The sequence below is a fragment of the Miscanthus floridulus genome, chromosome 13, assembly GCF_019320115.1.
Source record: "Miscanthus floridulus cultivar M001 chromosome 13, ASM1932011v1, whole genome shotgun sequence".
NCBI lineage: Eukaryota > Viridiplantae > Streptophyta > Magnoliopsida > Poales > Poaceae > Miscanthus > Miscanthus floridulus.
This window is the reverse complement of record NC_089592.1, coordinates 50,202,695-50,219,885: the sequence shown is the minus strand read 5'-3', so window position 1 is coordinate 50,219,885 and position 17,191 is coordinate 50,202,695. Positions and strand designations below refer to the sequence as shown.

The 17,191-nt window shown below is 43.0% G+C and overlaps 1 protein-coding gene across 1 annotated transcript; it reads left to right on the top strand.

Moving 5' to 3' along the window:
- The first annotated feature begins 4,374 nt into the window (after positions 1-4,374).
- LOC136500590 (rRNA (cytosine-C(5))-methyltransferase NOP2C-like) lies at positions 4,375-14,912 on the top strand. Its single transcript, XM_066495976.1, has 12 exons — positions 4,375-4,696; positions 5,558-5,882; positions 6,796-6,943; positions 7,334-7,471; positions 8,127-8,189; positions 8,837-8,958; positions 9,496-9,727; positions 11,770-11,975; positions 12,488-12,588; positions 13,357-13,438; positions 13,835-13,899; positions 14,676-14,912. Exons 1-12 carry the CDS (start codon positions 4,539-4,541, stop codon positions 14,788-14,790), a joined length of 1,755 nt encoding a protein of 584 aa, XP_066352073.1. The 5' UTR covers positions 4,375-4,538; the 3' UTR covers positions 14,791-14,912.
- The last annotated feature ends 2,279 nt before the right edge of the window (positions 14,913-17,191 follow it).

Genomic DNA, 17,191 nt, shown 5'->3' with positions numbered 1-17,191 from the left:
CTGTTTTACCGAAGGTATCTCAAGGTATGTTGTCCGGGAGGCACAACACGGCGGCGGCAGTTAGGGCAAAGCGTCCCTAAACTCTAACACCGATCACAGCAGTAGGTATTCGCCTGATGATATAAGGAGGGCTGCGATGCAGGCAAAATAAGAGCGGCTGGCAACCTATCTAGGGTTTGCGCGGCGGCGAGAAGTTACACAAGGCGGCTAGCGGGGCAAGTCGAGTAATGTGGTGGCTTCGACTTGTTGTTTGGGAACGGTGGATGGGATAGCGGCGGAAAACAAAATCACAGCAATGGGCGATTGAACTACGACCACGAACACAATCCTAAACCAGCAACAAGACTCGACCACAGACACAAACTCAACAACACGAATCTGAAACAAAATTGCAAAGGCACAAAGGGTGATAGGACAGCGGAAATTGAAATATTTTTGGGCTTTTTTGTGGACTCTAGGTAATGAACAAATATGAATCTAAGGCAAACGAGATTATACCTCGCGGTAAACCTAAAATATCTGATACCAATTGATGAGTATAGGCCCGATCTTCCGAGAGGTAGCCGGTAAGCTCAATTTGTGGAGATCTCGACGTTGGCGATCCGGCTTCAAATCAGACATGATTCAAACCCTGCAACCGTTACACCACTGCTCAGTTGGTTATCAACCAAGCACAACTTGATTGACCTCGCCAAGAAGGCTTTCCTACAAGCGAATCGAAGAGCATAAGCAAGAAGGTAAAACACGCAATCTGAAATTGCAAATATGAATGACGCAAATATCAATAAAGGATTCAAGAACTCGGTTCCAAAGGACTAATCGACACAGTGGAGGAGATCAAGAACGGGGGCCCTGGATCACTATAAAAGGATTTGTCACCACAGTTACAATGAACGATTCAGTTCCTCGATGGAAAACTAAACTCTAAACAAAACCCAATTGTGTAGCAGCGGCGGCGGCTGTGTTTATAGTCTAAGACTCGACCTAGGGTTGGGGATGGCTAGGGGTTGGGCGCCCACAACTTGGGCTTAAGGCCCGACACGATACATGGCCAAGTTGGCCCAAATAGGTGACGCAGCACCTTGCCGTGGTCACACAGAATGATCCATGGACCTTCTGGAGCTAGGACTAGATCCAAAATGACGGCGTCGTCGTCCCCTTTCCAACGCATCCAAGAACGGCCTGTTTCGATGTCGTATGAGGAAGTTATGACCGAAACAGCGACGACGTGTCTGCTGAATCCGAGGACGACGTGGTAGCTGAGTTGGAAACGAATTGCAACTTGGGGAAGACCATGGCGTCGGTGTGTCCAGCGTGGCGATGTCCTCATCAGGATCGAGACTCCTCACATTCAATCTCTTCCACCTCGTCCTCCTCCACCGTGGCTAGAGGCACCACCGGGGGGTTTTGTGGCCGGGCAGCGGGTTCGACCACGCTCTGTGATGCCTCGAGGGGCGCCATCTGCTCCTCGGGCATGACTGGCCTCGCCGCCCTAGACTCTGATGTAGCATCGACATCTCCTGCATTCGCCACTGAAGACCCGGTGACTTCTGTCGTTGCCTCGGGCACCGTCGCTGACTCGTCCGCCATCGACGCTAACTGTTCGCCACCACCAAGTTCATCGGTAGTGGCATCTGACTCCTACACAGACCGTCAAGCACCCTAGGACTCTAGAATGGGGTCTATTGTTACCTCTTCTATTTCGAGACCAGCCTTCGGTTGCTCGACAGTCTATACATGCGGGGTCGGATCCCCCACATGCCTTGCACTGCATCAGTTCAGCTCGTCAGTCACCAAAAAAGCTAAGGAACGATGGTAAAGTAACTCCAAGATAAGGATACTTACGGTTTGGTCTGCTGGTACAGTTTCTTGAACCGGCGGTGCCTACCAGAGCCCCTAGCTATGGCCTTGGGGTCGACGCCTGTGTCTTGGGGTGGAGGTCCCGTAGTCTCTGCCGTTGGCCTTTCCTCCTCCCGCCGCTCTAGGGCTCCCCTCGCCTGATGCTCGTGGACTTCCTCTACCTATCGCTTTGAGGCTCCCCTTGCCTGCTGCTCAAGGACTTCCGTCACCCGTTGTTGGGGAACTTCCTTCACTCTCGCTGATTGTTCCTCCACACACGCGCTGCATGGAGGTGCCTTCGTTCTTGGTGGAGGAGCCACCGGAACTTCGTCGTCATTCGACCACTCGAACACTGCGGTCCTTCACGTCCGAGTGGTCCGGTCACCACCAAGTGAGATGTCGCCCAACTTGAGGGGAGTGGCACTCACCGTCTTTCTCTTCTTCTAGGCCGGCTCGTCTGTCGCTGCCCTCTTCCCTCGGATTTTCTCCGACACTGGGGATGGACTCTTCGATGAGATGTTGACGGTTTCCTCCTCAGGCTACGCCGGTGGCCGGGCATCTACTTCCTTCGGCCAATCGCTCCTCGGCACGCTCGAGAAGTACACCGCTCTTTCCTACGAATGGATCTTTGTATGAATAAATTAGTTAACTGCTCGGCAATGACAAAAGATAAAAAAGCGTCAAGAACACACAACTAAGATATTTACCTGAGGAGGCAGATTTTTGCAGTGACAAGGTTTCATCTGCCCTGGCAAGTTGAATGAGGCAAGTGGAGCGAACAGCTCTGTGGCCTGCTCCTGCACAACATCCCTCGATAGCATCTCTGACCTCTCCCGGGTACCGTCGGTCTCCCCCTTGAACTCAAAGGTGGGGTGGGCCCTCTCCTTGCAGGGCTAGATACGACGCACTATAAAGCTTGCCGCCACTAATCCACCATTGGTCTTCACGCCCTTTATTAAGCCAAGGAGCTCTCTCACTTGCTTCATATCAGCGCTGCTTAGCATCTCCAACCAGCTCTTCTGCCTCTCCGGTATGTGGTCGGTGTTGCAGCGGACTGCAGGGTGGCTCTACTTCATGTAAAACCACCTGGTGTACCACCCCTTCAGCGATGTGCTTAGTGGAACAGTAAGGTATTCTCCCGCCATTCCATCGCGCAGCTGAAGATACACTATGCCGACCACCTCGGAACCACCGCCGCCTCTCTTCTTCAGCTAGAATAGGTGACGGAAGATATTGAAGTGTGGAAGGATTCCGAGATACGCCTCACATAAATAGATGAAGATAGATATGTGCAATATGGTATTTGGGTGAAGGTTGCATAGACTAACCGCCCAGAGCTCTAATAGATCCCTCAGGAATGGATGAACATGAAATCCCAACCCACGCTAGAAATAGCCCTCAAATACCATTACTTCGTCGGTATGATGCATGGGGAAGGGCTCACCAAGGGCCGGCCACCATCCGGCGGTGACGCGGTCAGGCAGAACGCCCGCCTCCACCAATCTGTTGAGCTCTGCCTCTCCTGTTCGCGAAGGCCTGCCAATCAATCTACCTTCATGGGATACCCCTCGAAGGACTGCCGACGATATTCTGTCGACACTTTGCCTTGAGCCTTTTGTTTTTCTCTTTCTACTTTTCGAATCACCATGGCATCGTCATCATCATGTCATGATCTTCATTTGCTTCACCACTTGGAATATGCTACCTATCTCATGATCACTTGATAAACTAGGTTAGCACTTAGAGTTTTATCAATTCACCAAAACCAAACTAGAGCTTTCACCGGGGGAGCTCGCTCGCGCGCCATCGCGATGGCTGGGGGAGCTCGCCGCGCGCCATGGTGGTGGCCAGGATGGAGCCCTCGTGCCCGCCCGTGGTGGCCGGGGGAGCTCGCCACGTGCTAAGGTGGTGGCCGGGACGGAGCTCCCGTGCGCGCCCGCGGTGGTCAGAGGGAGCCCGTGCGCGCGCCGGTTGCTCCAGACCCTGCTGCTGCAGGAGGTCGAGCTGGCCGCGACCATCACGGTTTGCTGTGGGTTGCCATGCGCGTCGGTGTCAATGGCGACACCCACGTTCGCGAGCAGGGAACGAGCAAGGCCAAAGAGAGCTAGAGGGAGGGCGAGCAGAGCTCGACGCACCGCCTCAAGAAGTCCGCGCGCGCCGGTTCCGCCTGGCGCGCCCCCCGTGCTCCTAGGGCCGGCCGTGCCACGCCTGCTGGCCACCGCTCGCGAGCTCGCCGCGCTTGCCATGGGCAGCCTAGCCTAACGGGGTGCCGCGCGGCCTCCAATCCGGCATGCAGCGTAGCGGCGGGCGCACGGGCATGGAGGCACACAGAGTCACGATCCATGCAAGCTGTCCCCAATCAGATAGAGGAGAGAGAAAAATAAAATAAGTCGGGTAAAAAGGCTCAATTCACCATTGTTGCTCTTTTTTTTTTTTGCGACTTTTGACCATCGTTGCTTGTGCTTCTCCAATTCTGCCCAGCGTCCAAAACCCCTTGTGTGCAAAATCCGCAAACCCATTGGTCGCTTGCTCCAGCCTTCCGACTCCAAACTCTGCTCCAGGCTTTGCAGCTGCCTCTGCTCTCTATTCTCCCGCTCTCCCACCGCCTCGTGCTCTCCTTTCCGCCGCTTCTTCCCTCCCCAAGTCCTACAGCAGCTCCCCATCCGCCTTTGGCCCGCAACCGGCGGCCCTCGCCGCCGATGGACTCTGACTCCTCCCCCTCGGCGGCACCGCCGGCCGCCGCTGAAGCGGCGCGGTACACGTACAGCCCGAGGCTGCGGTGGCAGCCGGAGGTGGAGGAGTACTTCGCCGCGGCGTACGGCCGTGATCACTTCGCCCGCATCTCCGAGGCCCTCGCGTGAGTACTCTGCCGCTCACTAGGTGCTGCCTCTGGCTGTTCCCCCCTTCTCTCCTTTGATTGGTTGCTGCTGATTCTAGGATTCCTGTGTTTTAAATCCAGGTTCTAGGGTTCTTATTATCTGTAGCTGTGTAGTGTAATGTTCTTATGTTCTACCTGAGTAGACTCCGCAGATTGATAATGAAATGTAGGCCCGAGCAGAAAACGCAGGTTCTTTGCATATCCGGTGGCCAAGATGCTCGAGTCTTACATCAGCCCTTCCATTGGTTAGTAACAGAATGATTCAGAATTAACAAGAAGGATATATGGTTATATTGTCATGAAATACAAAACATGCTACTGTTTGGGATCTTGGCAACGGACAACCAATAATACTTGGTTGTTAAGTATGTTCTGAATCAGTGAATCTCATGCTGTTGAACACATTCATCACATGAAAATTTGCCGACCTGATGAAACATTTCTGCATCACATGCTTTTCTCAGGTTATAAACACTAAAAAGGTCAACTTAGTGCACAGTTAACGTTTAAAATATTTGGAAGGTAAGATGATCACTAGATTAGCACATCAGACGGTTGGTCTGAAGAGACTAGTATTTAGGTATGTGATCGGTGTCTTTGTTCATAGTTATTCAAATGCGCAATGTTATGTTATAGTTAGTTCTTGGCTTCCACTCGCTACATAGTTTTCTGAAGTATGAACTTCTATGTCCTTATCTTAGCCAATTTGTGTTTAGGGTACTGTTCTAAACTCCGTTGCTAATTTTCAGTTTGTGTTTAGGGTGCTTATGCCAAATTGGTGCTAATTTTCAGTTAGTGATGGCTGTTACTGTTATATATGATTATTACTTCCTGGTGCAGGCATCCTTCTTGTTATTCTTGTATTCGTGTCAATACTCTGAAGTCTTCGACTGATGCTGTCATGCATAAACTGATGGATCTAATATGCGAAAATGAGCTCTCTGCTGTAATCAATGGTTTGGAGGTTGTGGAGCTGAATGGTGGAGAGCAACAACATGAACGGTGCTCTCTGGTCCACAAATGCCCCTATGCGGGCCTTGAAAATGTTTTGTTTGTTCAGGGATCAGGACCACATGTGCTGCATTATGGTAGCCAACCAGATCAAGCTGTTAAGGAAGTAGTTGTAAGTCGAAAATGTGCAGAGTCAGTTCTTCGGGGTGCCCAGGTATATCTTTCTTTTCCTGCATGTGTGCCTATATGTAGCAAAGGAGTCTAATGACTAATGAATGAGAGCCACTCCTAAAATAAGAAAATGATAACCGTCTATGTTTGCCAGCGGTTGTGATCTCAGCAGCTGATATAAATCTACAAGAACTGTCAGACATTTGGTGAAACACGTTCTAAGTTGTCTCGTATTTACTATCACTTCCCTCCAAATTATAATATGGGCCATTGGATTGAATCTGCAGCATTTAGACTGACACATGTTGAACACTGGTGATCACTTCCCTATTTGGGACATTCTGCTTGATATTTTTTCAGGATCAAATAGAATCTAGATTTTTGGGGACTGGCCCCGGCAGAATCTTTGAAAAGGAAGTGTAAACTTGAATTAATACCTAACATCGCTGTCCTTTCATTGAGCACAACAGCTGCATGTTTTTGGTGCATTCTGTGCCTACTTAGTTCATGATATGAGTAAAATTATTGTTGTTTTCTGGTGTCACAAAGCTTATATGCATGTTATATGGTGAACACTTGTTATATTCTGCTGTATTTGGTTGAACAGGTTCAGTGTTTAATGTGTTAACCTTCAATAATCAGGCTAATTTACCTTTTTATTTGGTTGAACCCTGAATATTATAATATTGCATCCTTAACACTCCCTCTTCCCCTCTTCTTTTTGATTCAGCAATTTTTGTACCCTTTCTTGATCTTGCCGGAATTTTCTGAAGGAATTAGTAATGTTTAGTCCTTGAATTTAAACTGAATAGTGTGCTGCATAAACTTCATTGTCTAAATTCAAATATGATTTTCCTGTATTTTGATTTTCAAATACCACAATGTCCATGCCACTACACAAGTTCATTGTTGTAAATCTCTACTTGTGTTTGATCTTTTCCGTTCGTTGTGTTCAGGTGTATGTTCCTGGTGTTTTAGCTTGTAGTTCACATGTTGAAAAGGGTGATAAGGTTGCAGTGTCAGTCGCTATTGAGCAGCCTGTCAAGGAAGATGGCTGGGCTGTGGGCATAACACGAGGAACTGTTTTACAGGGATTGCAATCAGGCAAGCTTGTTTTTCAGTGGATGCTTTTAGTGCGTTTTATATACTTGTTAAATAGATTGATTTTGTTTCCTTTGTCTATTTTCCCTTGAGAAGGGCAGGCCTGGTGCAGTGGTGAGAGGTGTGTCACTGAGTCACCAGGTCGCGGGTTCGAAGCAGCCTCTCCGCAGATTTTGTGGGGGGAAGGCTTGCCTCGGTTTTTCCCTTCCCCAGACCCCACTCATGTGGGAGCCTCCGGCACTGGGTCTGCCCCCCCCCCCCCCCTTGTGTCTATTTTCCCTTGAAATAGATGGTTGCACTTGGTGCTGTACTATTGTTTTAGGTTGTGCTGCAAGGTTTTTTCATTGATAAAGCTGGCATATTCATGAACTATTGACATACACAATGTTGCAGATGCACATTATGACGAAAGGAAGGGTTTATACATTGGTCAAGGAACCGCTGCAATGTCAAGGTCTGCGATATTTCGTGTTCCTCGTGGGATTGCAGTAGAGATGACTGAGAGGGTATACAAGCTCCCATCTTTCAATGGTATATTTTGCATTTTTCTTAATTTGTTGTATAATTTTTAGCAATAGATGTAAGCATCTTTCATTAGTTTATACTTTATATGCAATGTGTTGTAGCAATCTACAGATCATTTTTATGCTATCAAATAACCGACAATGTTATTGACAGATATGCAGCCTTACAGTGTTAATATAGAACTTGAGGACAGACTATATAAACCCTTTGGTTGGCAAACAACATACACATACTATCATTTTTCTGAATGGTATTTTTATCATTTCAACCCTCAACTACAACTCATGCAGCTAGCCGGGCTTTGCTCCTTTGCCCAGCTGTTCTCTCGTGGCAGCTACCCAGGAATTACATCTGGATAAGCTCTGCTCCGACCCAACATCTGAAAATAATAGACAAACATGGCTTAAGCTGTATTAGGGCTTCATTTTCCATCAGAAGCAACCCAAAAGGCACCAATGTAAAATGGTGTGAATGTTGCCAACTCCTTAATTTTGTTTCTTGCATACCTACTTTTGAATTCTGTCCATCTACTTTTACTGTGAGAAGGATTTCAAAAACAATACTTTGATTGAGTTGATATAAATTGTCAACTAATTTATCTGATTATCCTTTTGTCATATTATTGATTTTAAGCCTAATTAATAATTCGTTTTGTCTGTAGATGTGCTTGAAGGGGAGATATTTCTTCAAAATTTACCAAGTGTTGTGACTGCTCGTGTCCTTGGTATGATTTCTATATAATTTTTGGCTGCTAGTTTCAATGTAATGTTTCACCCAATATTATGATCTTTACCATGCAATTGTTACAAATATCCAACACGGTGTTGATTGTGTTAGTTTAAATCCAGGCAGTATAGAAAACCAAACGATTACATAGAGGACTGTGCATCATATGGAATAATATGAAGCACTCGTGATGAACCTTGGAGAAAATGCATGTTTAGTTTGCAGACGTTAGAGGAGTTCACTGCATTGATTGGCTTTTAGTCAAAGAGAAAACCTAGGACTCCCTTGTGTTTGCAGTTTAAAAAATCAAAGCAATTTGTCAAGTTGAAAAACCACTGCACATAATCTTGCTAGAAATAAACAGTTGAATCCCAGGCTATCTCAATACTTGTTTTCCCCTAGATGCTGACCTTTTTACATTTGGTTGGCTTGAATGTCACTTGCATGCTTTTGAGAATTTTGTTTCTTCAATGGTTCTACTGATTAACTTTGCTGTGTGGAACATATGATTTTTTTGGGTATATAATTCACAAATAGCTCGGATTATGCATTTTTCATGCTATACATTCCATATATTGGTACTACATCACAAGATTTAAGCCAAACCTGATATGTATTGCATAAAATTTGTGACCCATTTTATAGATCCCCAGTCAGGAGAGCGAATACTAGATATGTGCGCTGCTCCTGGAGGAAAAACGACAGCAATTGCTATCCTTATGAGGGACAAAGGAGAAGTTGTTGCCCTTGATAGATCTCACAATAAGGTAAACTGTTTTTTCACATCAGATTTTAACATATATTTTGACCTAGGGCTATGATCTCACAATAAGGATTATAGCTTCATGAACACATATCCTTTTGTAAGTCATAACAAAATGTTAGCTCAGTGGTGTGTGTAGTGTTCACAGAAACTGATTGATGGTGGAACAAGGGGCCTAGCTTATTTGCTCTCAACCAAGCCTGTAGCTTAGCATTGCAGTTTCTCTTAGGCATGTTTGTTTCTTTTTGTCCTCTCTCCTTCCATCCCAATCTTGTTTTGTTTATTTCAATGGGGGTGGTCCAACCTTGTAAAGATACTTTATTCCTTCTTTAATGCAATGTATGCAGTTCTTTTTTTCTCGAACACGCAGGAGAGCTGCGTATCATTATATTAAGAAGAAAAAATGGGGGCAATAACCCATACAACCCACCACACACCCCACTAGGTCATAGTCATACTAAATGAATACAGTTCTTTTTCATGCTTGAGAAAATTAAACTGATATGTAACTGTGCTTCTCTAACATGAAAGTAGATTACAGGTGATGGATATTCTAAAGTTGGCTTCTGAGATGGACTTGAGTTGTATTAAAGCTTATAAACTTGATGCCCTCAAATCTGTATGGAAAACTGATGAAGCAAGAAACCTTGGCATGGCTGATAATCACAGTGAAGCAATTGAGACACCAACAGAGGACCCTTGCCATGCCACAGTAGATGGCAGATCTACCAGTGTAGATGAAGACAACTCAACAACAACAGTGGTGCATTCTGGTAAGGAGCATGCAGATTTGCACCCATTTCTTTCTACACTATTGATATTATGTCAGCTTACACATTGTGCTTGTGAGTTCCTGTGATCTTTTCTTTCACTTTTGCATGTACATTCAATAGCTTATTTAAGTACTCCACGTTCGGTGCAAGGAGCTATGCCTAATTGTTTAGATTCCGCTTATTTCCTCTATTCAAAACTACATGGCATTTTAAATTTAAGTGGTCAAAATTCCTCAACTTGGATCACTAAGGTGTACAATACTATTTAGATTGATGCCCTAAAAAGTGCTGCTATTGGATTTTTTCTAAGAGATGCTTAAAAAATTATATGTTTTTAATGATTGTTTTTTTTTGAAACAAATGTTTTTTTTAATGATTGTTACTAACATATACAGCAAAAATTGATGGTCAAAGTGCCTTATTTGAGGAAAATAGAAAAACTCGACTGGTGGGGGATGACATCCCCCTGTCTTTGCCTTTGATGTGGGAAGTACCAAACCCTAGCTGGCCAAGAAACTAGTTGACCAGTTCTCAGGGAGGTACAAATTGTTCCATCCAATTGGATTGGCTGGGTCTGTTCCTAGATGCACTGAACTTAGCTTTGCTAATTGGTGGCGCAAAATAATAAGAACTGAGAAGAAGCACAGGAAGGGACTGAATTCTTTAATTATCCTAGGCGCTTGGATTATATGGAAGCATAGTGTTGACGCCGAATTGGATCACACACCAGCTAGGGCTAGATCGCCCGGGTCGCTACGGACTGAAGAAACACAACGGGTAACCAACACGCTTTCGCGGTGAAGACCAGCGAGGTTACGAGCAAACCAGCAAAGGATAACCAACACTCTTTTGTGGTGAAGAACGGAGAGGTTTACGAGCAAACCTCCCAAGGATACCATTGTGCTTGCGTGACGAAGAACGCCTAGTTTACGAGCAAACTAGCAAAGAAACTGTCGAAGCTCTCGCCCGGGAGGGACCCCGTCGGGGCAAGGACATCGGCAGGTTGCCCTAGGTCGGCTGGCAAGCCTAGGGAACGGTCCTTGGTCGTCGGATCAAGAGATGAACAACAGCATGGGGTTGGAAAAAGGATTAGGGAAAAGGGGATATTAAATGTAAATGTTGATTGGATGTTGGAAAACCAATGTGGTACTATTATTATGTCGCTTTATAGAGTTTTCCTTAGATTGGGCTCTTAAAATTGGCATGGGCCCAATTTGAGTGTCAACACATAGGAATGCCTGCGTCTTCTAGGGTGCTTCTCCATCTGTAAGCGCCATTCTAAGGGAATTCAAGGATGAGCATAGCCTCTGGTGCATGGACGGAGCTAAGAAACTTCAGGGTCTAGAGCTTAGTGCTAGAGTCTAATGTGGTGGTCGAGTGCTTTTTTTGTACTCAAGATGATCATGTAATTTAACATAACCACCTCTCAGGGGACAATACAATGAAGCGCAGCTCTCCTGCGTTTTCGGAAAAAAAGTTCTCAGGGAGGTATCCACATTTTGTGAGCACCTAGGTTTGAGCTTGTCAGCCTGGTGGATGGGCTGCCTTGTGAGACACTACTAACTAAGCAAGAGCTGAGTGATAACATGAGATATTTTAACTGAACAAAAGCATGCTATTGCTCCGTTCTCAAATTCCTTATTGGAGACAATATCTTGTCCAAAGCGTCACACTCTTTTAACAGAGGGAGTAGGGATTATTATTTCTGATTGCAAATATATATATTTATTAGAATTTTTTGTTATTCAAACGCTTATAGACTTGACAATCGATATATAAAAAGTTACATAGATTCACCGATATATTCTTGGTATTATTAGATTCATCATGAAAACACTTTTATAGTATCTGACTCTTTCTACTTAAAATAATCACATAGTATGCTTGTTGAATTATTTGAAACAGTTTTGATGTCCTAAACAACTTATATTTTTGTGAGAGAGAGTGTAGTATCATCATCACACAGCCTCTAGGCTAGATCACTCATTCACTCTAGATGAAGTGTATTCCTGATACAGATACTGAATATTCTTTTTTGGTAGATGACAACCTAAATGCCAAAAGATATATTAGCATGGCAGAACTCAGGAAGAATTTAAGGCAGATGAAGAATGGACCCGGAAGAAATAATTGCTCTGGTGGTAGAGTTGAAAAGTCAAAAGGATTTTGTCCTAACAGCTTTGATCGTGTCCTCCTTGATGCTCCATGCTCTGCGCTTGGCTTGAGACCTCGGCTCTTTGCTGGTGAGGTAAGTTCTACCTAATTTAGTTATGTTGTTGATTACCAATGTATCAAAGCTCTAAAAAAGACTCAATTATTTTTGCATCAGTTAAAATAACGGGCTCATAGTTGATTGCCAGCATTTTTGTGTTATAAATTTAATGTTGAGAAGAATATGGTGATTAGAGAATAGATAGTGCTACTCTTTTGCCCACCTGGATAGCAACTGATACTGACAGCAGTTCATAATGTTCAGCTAGTGCAGTAACCTTAAAATGGTTGTATAAATTTAACATTGTCTTATATGCTAATGTGTCTTTTGGCATTTAATTCGTTCTGCCTATCAATTGTCACCTGGATTTTTGAAACTCCTGAATATATGCTTTGTTTCTTGGCAAATTTTCAGAGCTGAGCTTGACATGGTAGCCGTTCCAGTAAATAGCTTGATGTGCTTTTTATCTTGTTACCTTGAGTATTTGCTCATACCAGTTAATAGCATGGAAGATTTCTTTTGATTTTTTAGATTCATTATTATGACAGGAAACTCTAGAATCGCTGAAAAATCATGCGAAGTATCAGAGGAGAATGTTTGATCAAGCTGTCAAATTAGTTCGTCCTGGTGGGGTGATTGTTTATTCAACGTGAGTTTCTGTCCAACTCCATACTAAACTTGTGGTAGAAGATTAAAAAGAACTTGCACATGTAGTTATTTTAGCTGTTAGCTGGATGACCAACATTTCAACTTACAGCAATTGTTTACTGGACGTGGATTTTTTCTCGAACACGTAGGAGAGTTGTGTATCATTATATTAAGAAGAAAAGGAGGGGGGATTAGAGCTGCATACAGATCACACACATATATACACCTAGCAGAAAATACAACTCACGTGCCTAGTAAACACTTACTGGACATGGCTAGGAGCTCCTAAGGCCACCTTATCTGTCCTATCCAGAGATTGAACATAAAGGACAGGGCCAGGATACAACAGTGGAGCTAGTGATTTATCATCAGAAGTTCATTGTAGTTGCTGCATAAATACGAGTCATAAGTCATAGTCAAGAAATTTAGCATTTTGTTGTTACCCATGTAGTCAAGAAAACAACTAGTTGTTCATATATTGCAGGACTATCCTTGATTGCTATTTGATTGAAGAACTTGATTTGTAGTCCTAGTTTGTGTACATATTGCTAATTTACAATGTTGTCCTATCTAGTATCTGCATGTCATACAATACGAACTGGTATAGTGGTTGATGTGATCATCAATTCAAAGGACGAACAATAGAGCTCAGTGAATAGTTTGTTTATTAGTGCTCATCCTTTTTTTCTGCATTGCCAATGTAGTATAAAGCAGAGCTCAGTGAATAGTTTGTTTATTAGTGCTCGTGCCTTTCTTTTCTGCGTTGCAGGTGTACTATAAATCCAGGGGAGAATGAGGCTTTGGTGAGATATGCATTGGATACCTACAAATATCTGTCACTGGTATCACAGGTAAGTTCCATTATTTGCAACTGATTAATTTGTACATTGCTAAAAAAATTTCACCAATATTATCTTAAACTACATCAGGAAGTAGATTGCAAAATAAGAAAGTAATTCATAAAGCCATACTCCATAGAAGGCAACAAAACCATGTGATATATACCTGCTTAGGTTTTTCGAACTGTGTGGTGTGGGCTGAGATGCCAAGGAACTTGATTTGATAGTGTACACTGATAACATGTCTCTTCAGAGTTCAGACATTAAATCTTGTAATCTTGCACATCATGGCTCTGGTCTTCACATTATTGTTCAAAAGATGGATGCGAGATTTTCCAGGGTACTAAAATTGATATTTACAGGACTTTTGACTGCATTTTCCACATCATCTTCATTCTTCTTTTTCAGTTTCCGAAAGTTGGAGGGCCTGGTATTGTTGGTTCGTGTGAGCTGTTCAACAAGACATATACTGAGTAAGATTATTGTTTTCACCTTGTCAGAAATTCAACAGCTGAGCCTGTTATTCAGATAATGCTTGGACAATTCAATTTCATTTATTGGTAATTATTGGCAACTCCTAAAACTGGAACAGGACTGTTCCATTTGCTTGCCAAACTGGCGATTTTCAGGCCAGAAACAGTTCTGTTAGTTCTTAAGCTGCATGTAACTTTTCCTTATGTCCAAATTCAAATCATTAGGGTGCTGTACCATGTATGTTATACATGGCATTGGAATATGGATAACTTCTTTATCAAGTGAAACTAGCAAGAGGTTTAGATTGTTACATGTTTTTTTGTCACTTATATCATTGGTTAGGAGCCAAATAATCAGTTGTTTATGTATATATATATAATCATTAGGGAGGCATATTAGTTAGGATTAAGTCCAATTTTGCCCCCTTAACTCTTGTGTTTGTCTAATTTTAGCCCCCAACTACAAATCTGGTTGAGCCAAATAGTTGAGGTGCCAAACATACTCGATTCTGTAGTCGGGGGCTTAATTTAACACAGGCACAAGATTTGTTTGTTTGTTTGTTTTTTTTTTTGGGGGGGGGGGGGGGGGGGGGGGGTTGCCAAAAAATGGACTTAATCGTGTTAGTTATAACTTATAAGATTATTAATCATCAGCGAGGCTTTTCTTTCATGATGCACCTTACTGAAAGTTGCCTTCCAACTCTGAAAAATCTTTCAAATGCACCTTACTGAAAAGTTGATTTTCCATCTCTGAAACGTTCATGATGCCCTTGCAGAGAATGGTTGAGAGAGGATGAAGCTGAACTTGTTCAGAGGTTTGATCCATCATCATCAGTGGATACCATTGGTTTCTTCATTGCGAAATTCAATGTTGGAGAGAAAGATGAATAAACGAAAGGGATTGAAATTCAATGTTTGACACCCGCAACTTACAGTAGCGGTATCAGCACTTTCTGCCATCAGATGGTTAACCTATATCAGCACTTTCTGCCATCAGATGGTTAACCTATACCCATGGAGTGGAATGCAGGGTGTCCCCTGAAATTTTGTTTGCCAGTGTTTGATATTTTTCTTTTGTTCGAAGTACATTGTTCATTATGGTGAAATGATGAGGCAACTAAGATTCAAGCATTTGGACACAATAAACTTACACACTGGCCGCACTTCGGGCTGCAACTCCAATAATAGGTGTGGAAGACAGGAAGGGGGGTTTGTGTTGGTAGGCCTTTGCATTTTTAACAACGTAATAACAACTGTTTTTGTTTTTGTATTTTTGGTTGTTGTACTTTGTATACAAGAAGTGAAAATGCTAGTTTTTTTTTTTTATCTCACCCCCACGGCTCAAACTTTGAAATCTGTCGGTGCAACTTGGACGTGTGTTTTTGACCTCCCTCGATCACTGTGGAGGTTTTATTTCCTTTAACCATATACTAGACAGGATCTATTTTCTTTAAACTTAGTCAAACTTAAAAAAGTTTGACCATCACGATTCTCGTAGCGACAAACAAAACAAGGGACAGCGAGTAGAAATGAAGAGCCAGAGAATAAGCATCACATAACATCATGGCAGATTATACAATTCCTATTCCTGTAGCCATCCAAACACCTACCTAAATAGTTTTCCTGTGTTTTTTTTTATCTTATGTTTTGCAATTGCATTCCTACAAAGTTCCTATATTTTTCCTATTTTTATGTTTTTTGCAATCCTGTGTTTCAAAGAGGGTCTTAATAAAACTAAATACTAAACCATTTTACACAAAGATAGAACCACCTAAATTGTACATACTTCTTGCGTCCTTAAGTGTCGTTCTAACATATTGAGGTGTTAAACATACTCAATTTTAACCATATATATATATAAATTTACTAATATTTATGATGCATAATAAATATCATTATATTAATCATTAATCATTGAATATATTTTAATAATACACTTATTTGAAGATATAAATGTTGCTCATATTTTTTATAAATCTAATCAAATTTTTAAAAGTTTGATTTACACGAAATTTTAAGCGACACTTAAAAATGAACGGAGGGAGTACAACGTCCCTTTGGAATGGAGGAAACATAATAATTTTGAAGGATCTAAGTCCTATAGAAAAAAATCTTATGTATGTTTCAAATAAAAAAATGTCCTATGAATCCTTTTTGGAATTCCAACAATTCCTTCGAAACTCATATGGATCTGGCCATTCCTAAAGTAATTTTGGAGGAAGCTAAACATGAGCTCCAACCTCATTGTTTCGTTTCCTATGCTTTTCCTATATTGCTTCCAAAGGTTTCTTCACAAACTTTCCTCTCTTTTAAAATCCTATAGGATTTGAAGTGTTAATGTATTTATGTTTTTCCTATTCCAAAGAGGCCTAAAGAAACAAGCTAACAAACACATATACGTTAAAGTTTTTCTAAGGGCTTCCACAATGCACCATGGTGGAGTGCTACCCCAACCTTCATGTAGGCACTCAGCAGTCATCAGCCTGTTCGCTTGCTCGTAAACGATCATAAATTTACAGTCGGGAACAGTGTTTTTCTCTTACATCAAATCAGCCAGCAGTAAATAATCCACGATACGATACGGCCTCCCGAACATGCTGCATAACACATCGAATAGTGGTCTCGTAGGAGGTCAGAACTGCCTGCAGAGGCTACAGTGCTTGGTCTGATACAAAGCAGAGGCAGCCACTCGACCGCGCGTTGGGGAGAATAAGAGCTCAATCTGCGTTTGCTTATTCAGGGGACCACGGCCCGAATACAAATATACAATTAAAAAGGTTAAGTACCTATGGACCCAACAGACTCATAAAACTGGTTCGTATCGTTGCTGGTTCGTGAAGAAGTACTGCTGACTGGTTTGTGTGAGAAAAAAATACTATTCCAGCTGAAAATTTACGATCGTTTACGACAAGCCACAGCTAAACGAACAGGCTGCTTGATTGTCGCTTTGTCTAAAATGGTATCACTTTTTGTGAGATAGAACATTAGCCTCCTCTAGCTATGGACCCTAAGGGCACGTACAACGGGACCTTTGAACCGTCTGGGTCCAAATTTTTTTGCAAAAACACCCCTCGCGAGCAGCAGACGGCACGTGGTCGTCGTCTCGTGAGGCACCGGCTTCGGCCCGTGCTCCGAGGAATGAACTACGCACGAACAGATCTCGTGTGGGTGAGAGCGACGCAGCAGTCCACGGAAGTGTTTGTTAGCTTCTTGTCCTTTTTCCAAAGAATGCACAAATTTACTAAAAATTATAATATATATATATGTAATCAAATTTGAATCCAAAAATTAT

What these genes read in the sequence shown, in the direction of transcription:
- LOC136500590 (XM_066495976.1), top strand. Translation starts at nt 4,539, where the DNA reads ATGGACTCTGACTCCTCCCCCTCGGCGGCACCGCCGGCCGCCGCTGAA. An exon ending in TTGATAGATCTCACAATAAG is followed by an intron (nt 8,959 to 9,495) that starts GTAAACTGTTTT and finishes AGTAGATTACAG; the next exon opens with GTGATGGATATTCTAAAGTT. An exon ending in GGGGTGATTGTTTATTCAAC is followed by an intron (nt 12,589 to 13,356) that starts GTGAGTTTCTGT and finishes TCTGCGTTGCAG; the next exon opens with GTGTACTATAAATCCAGGGG.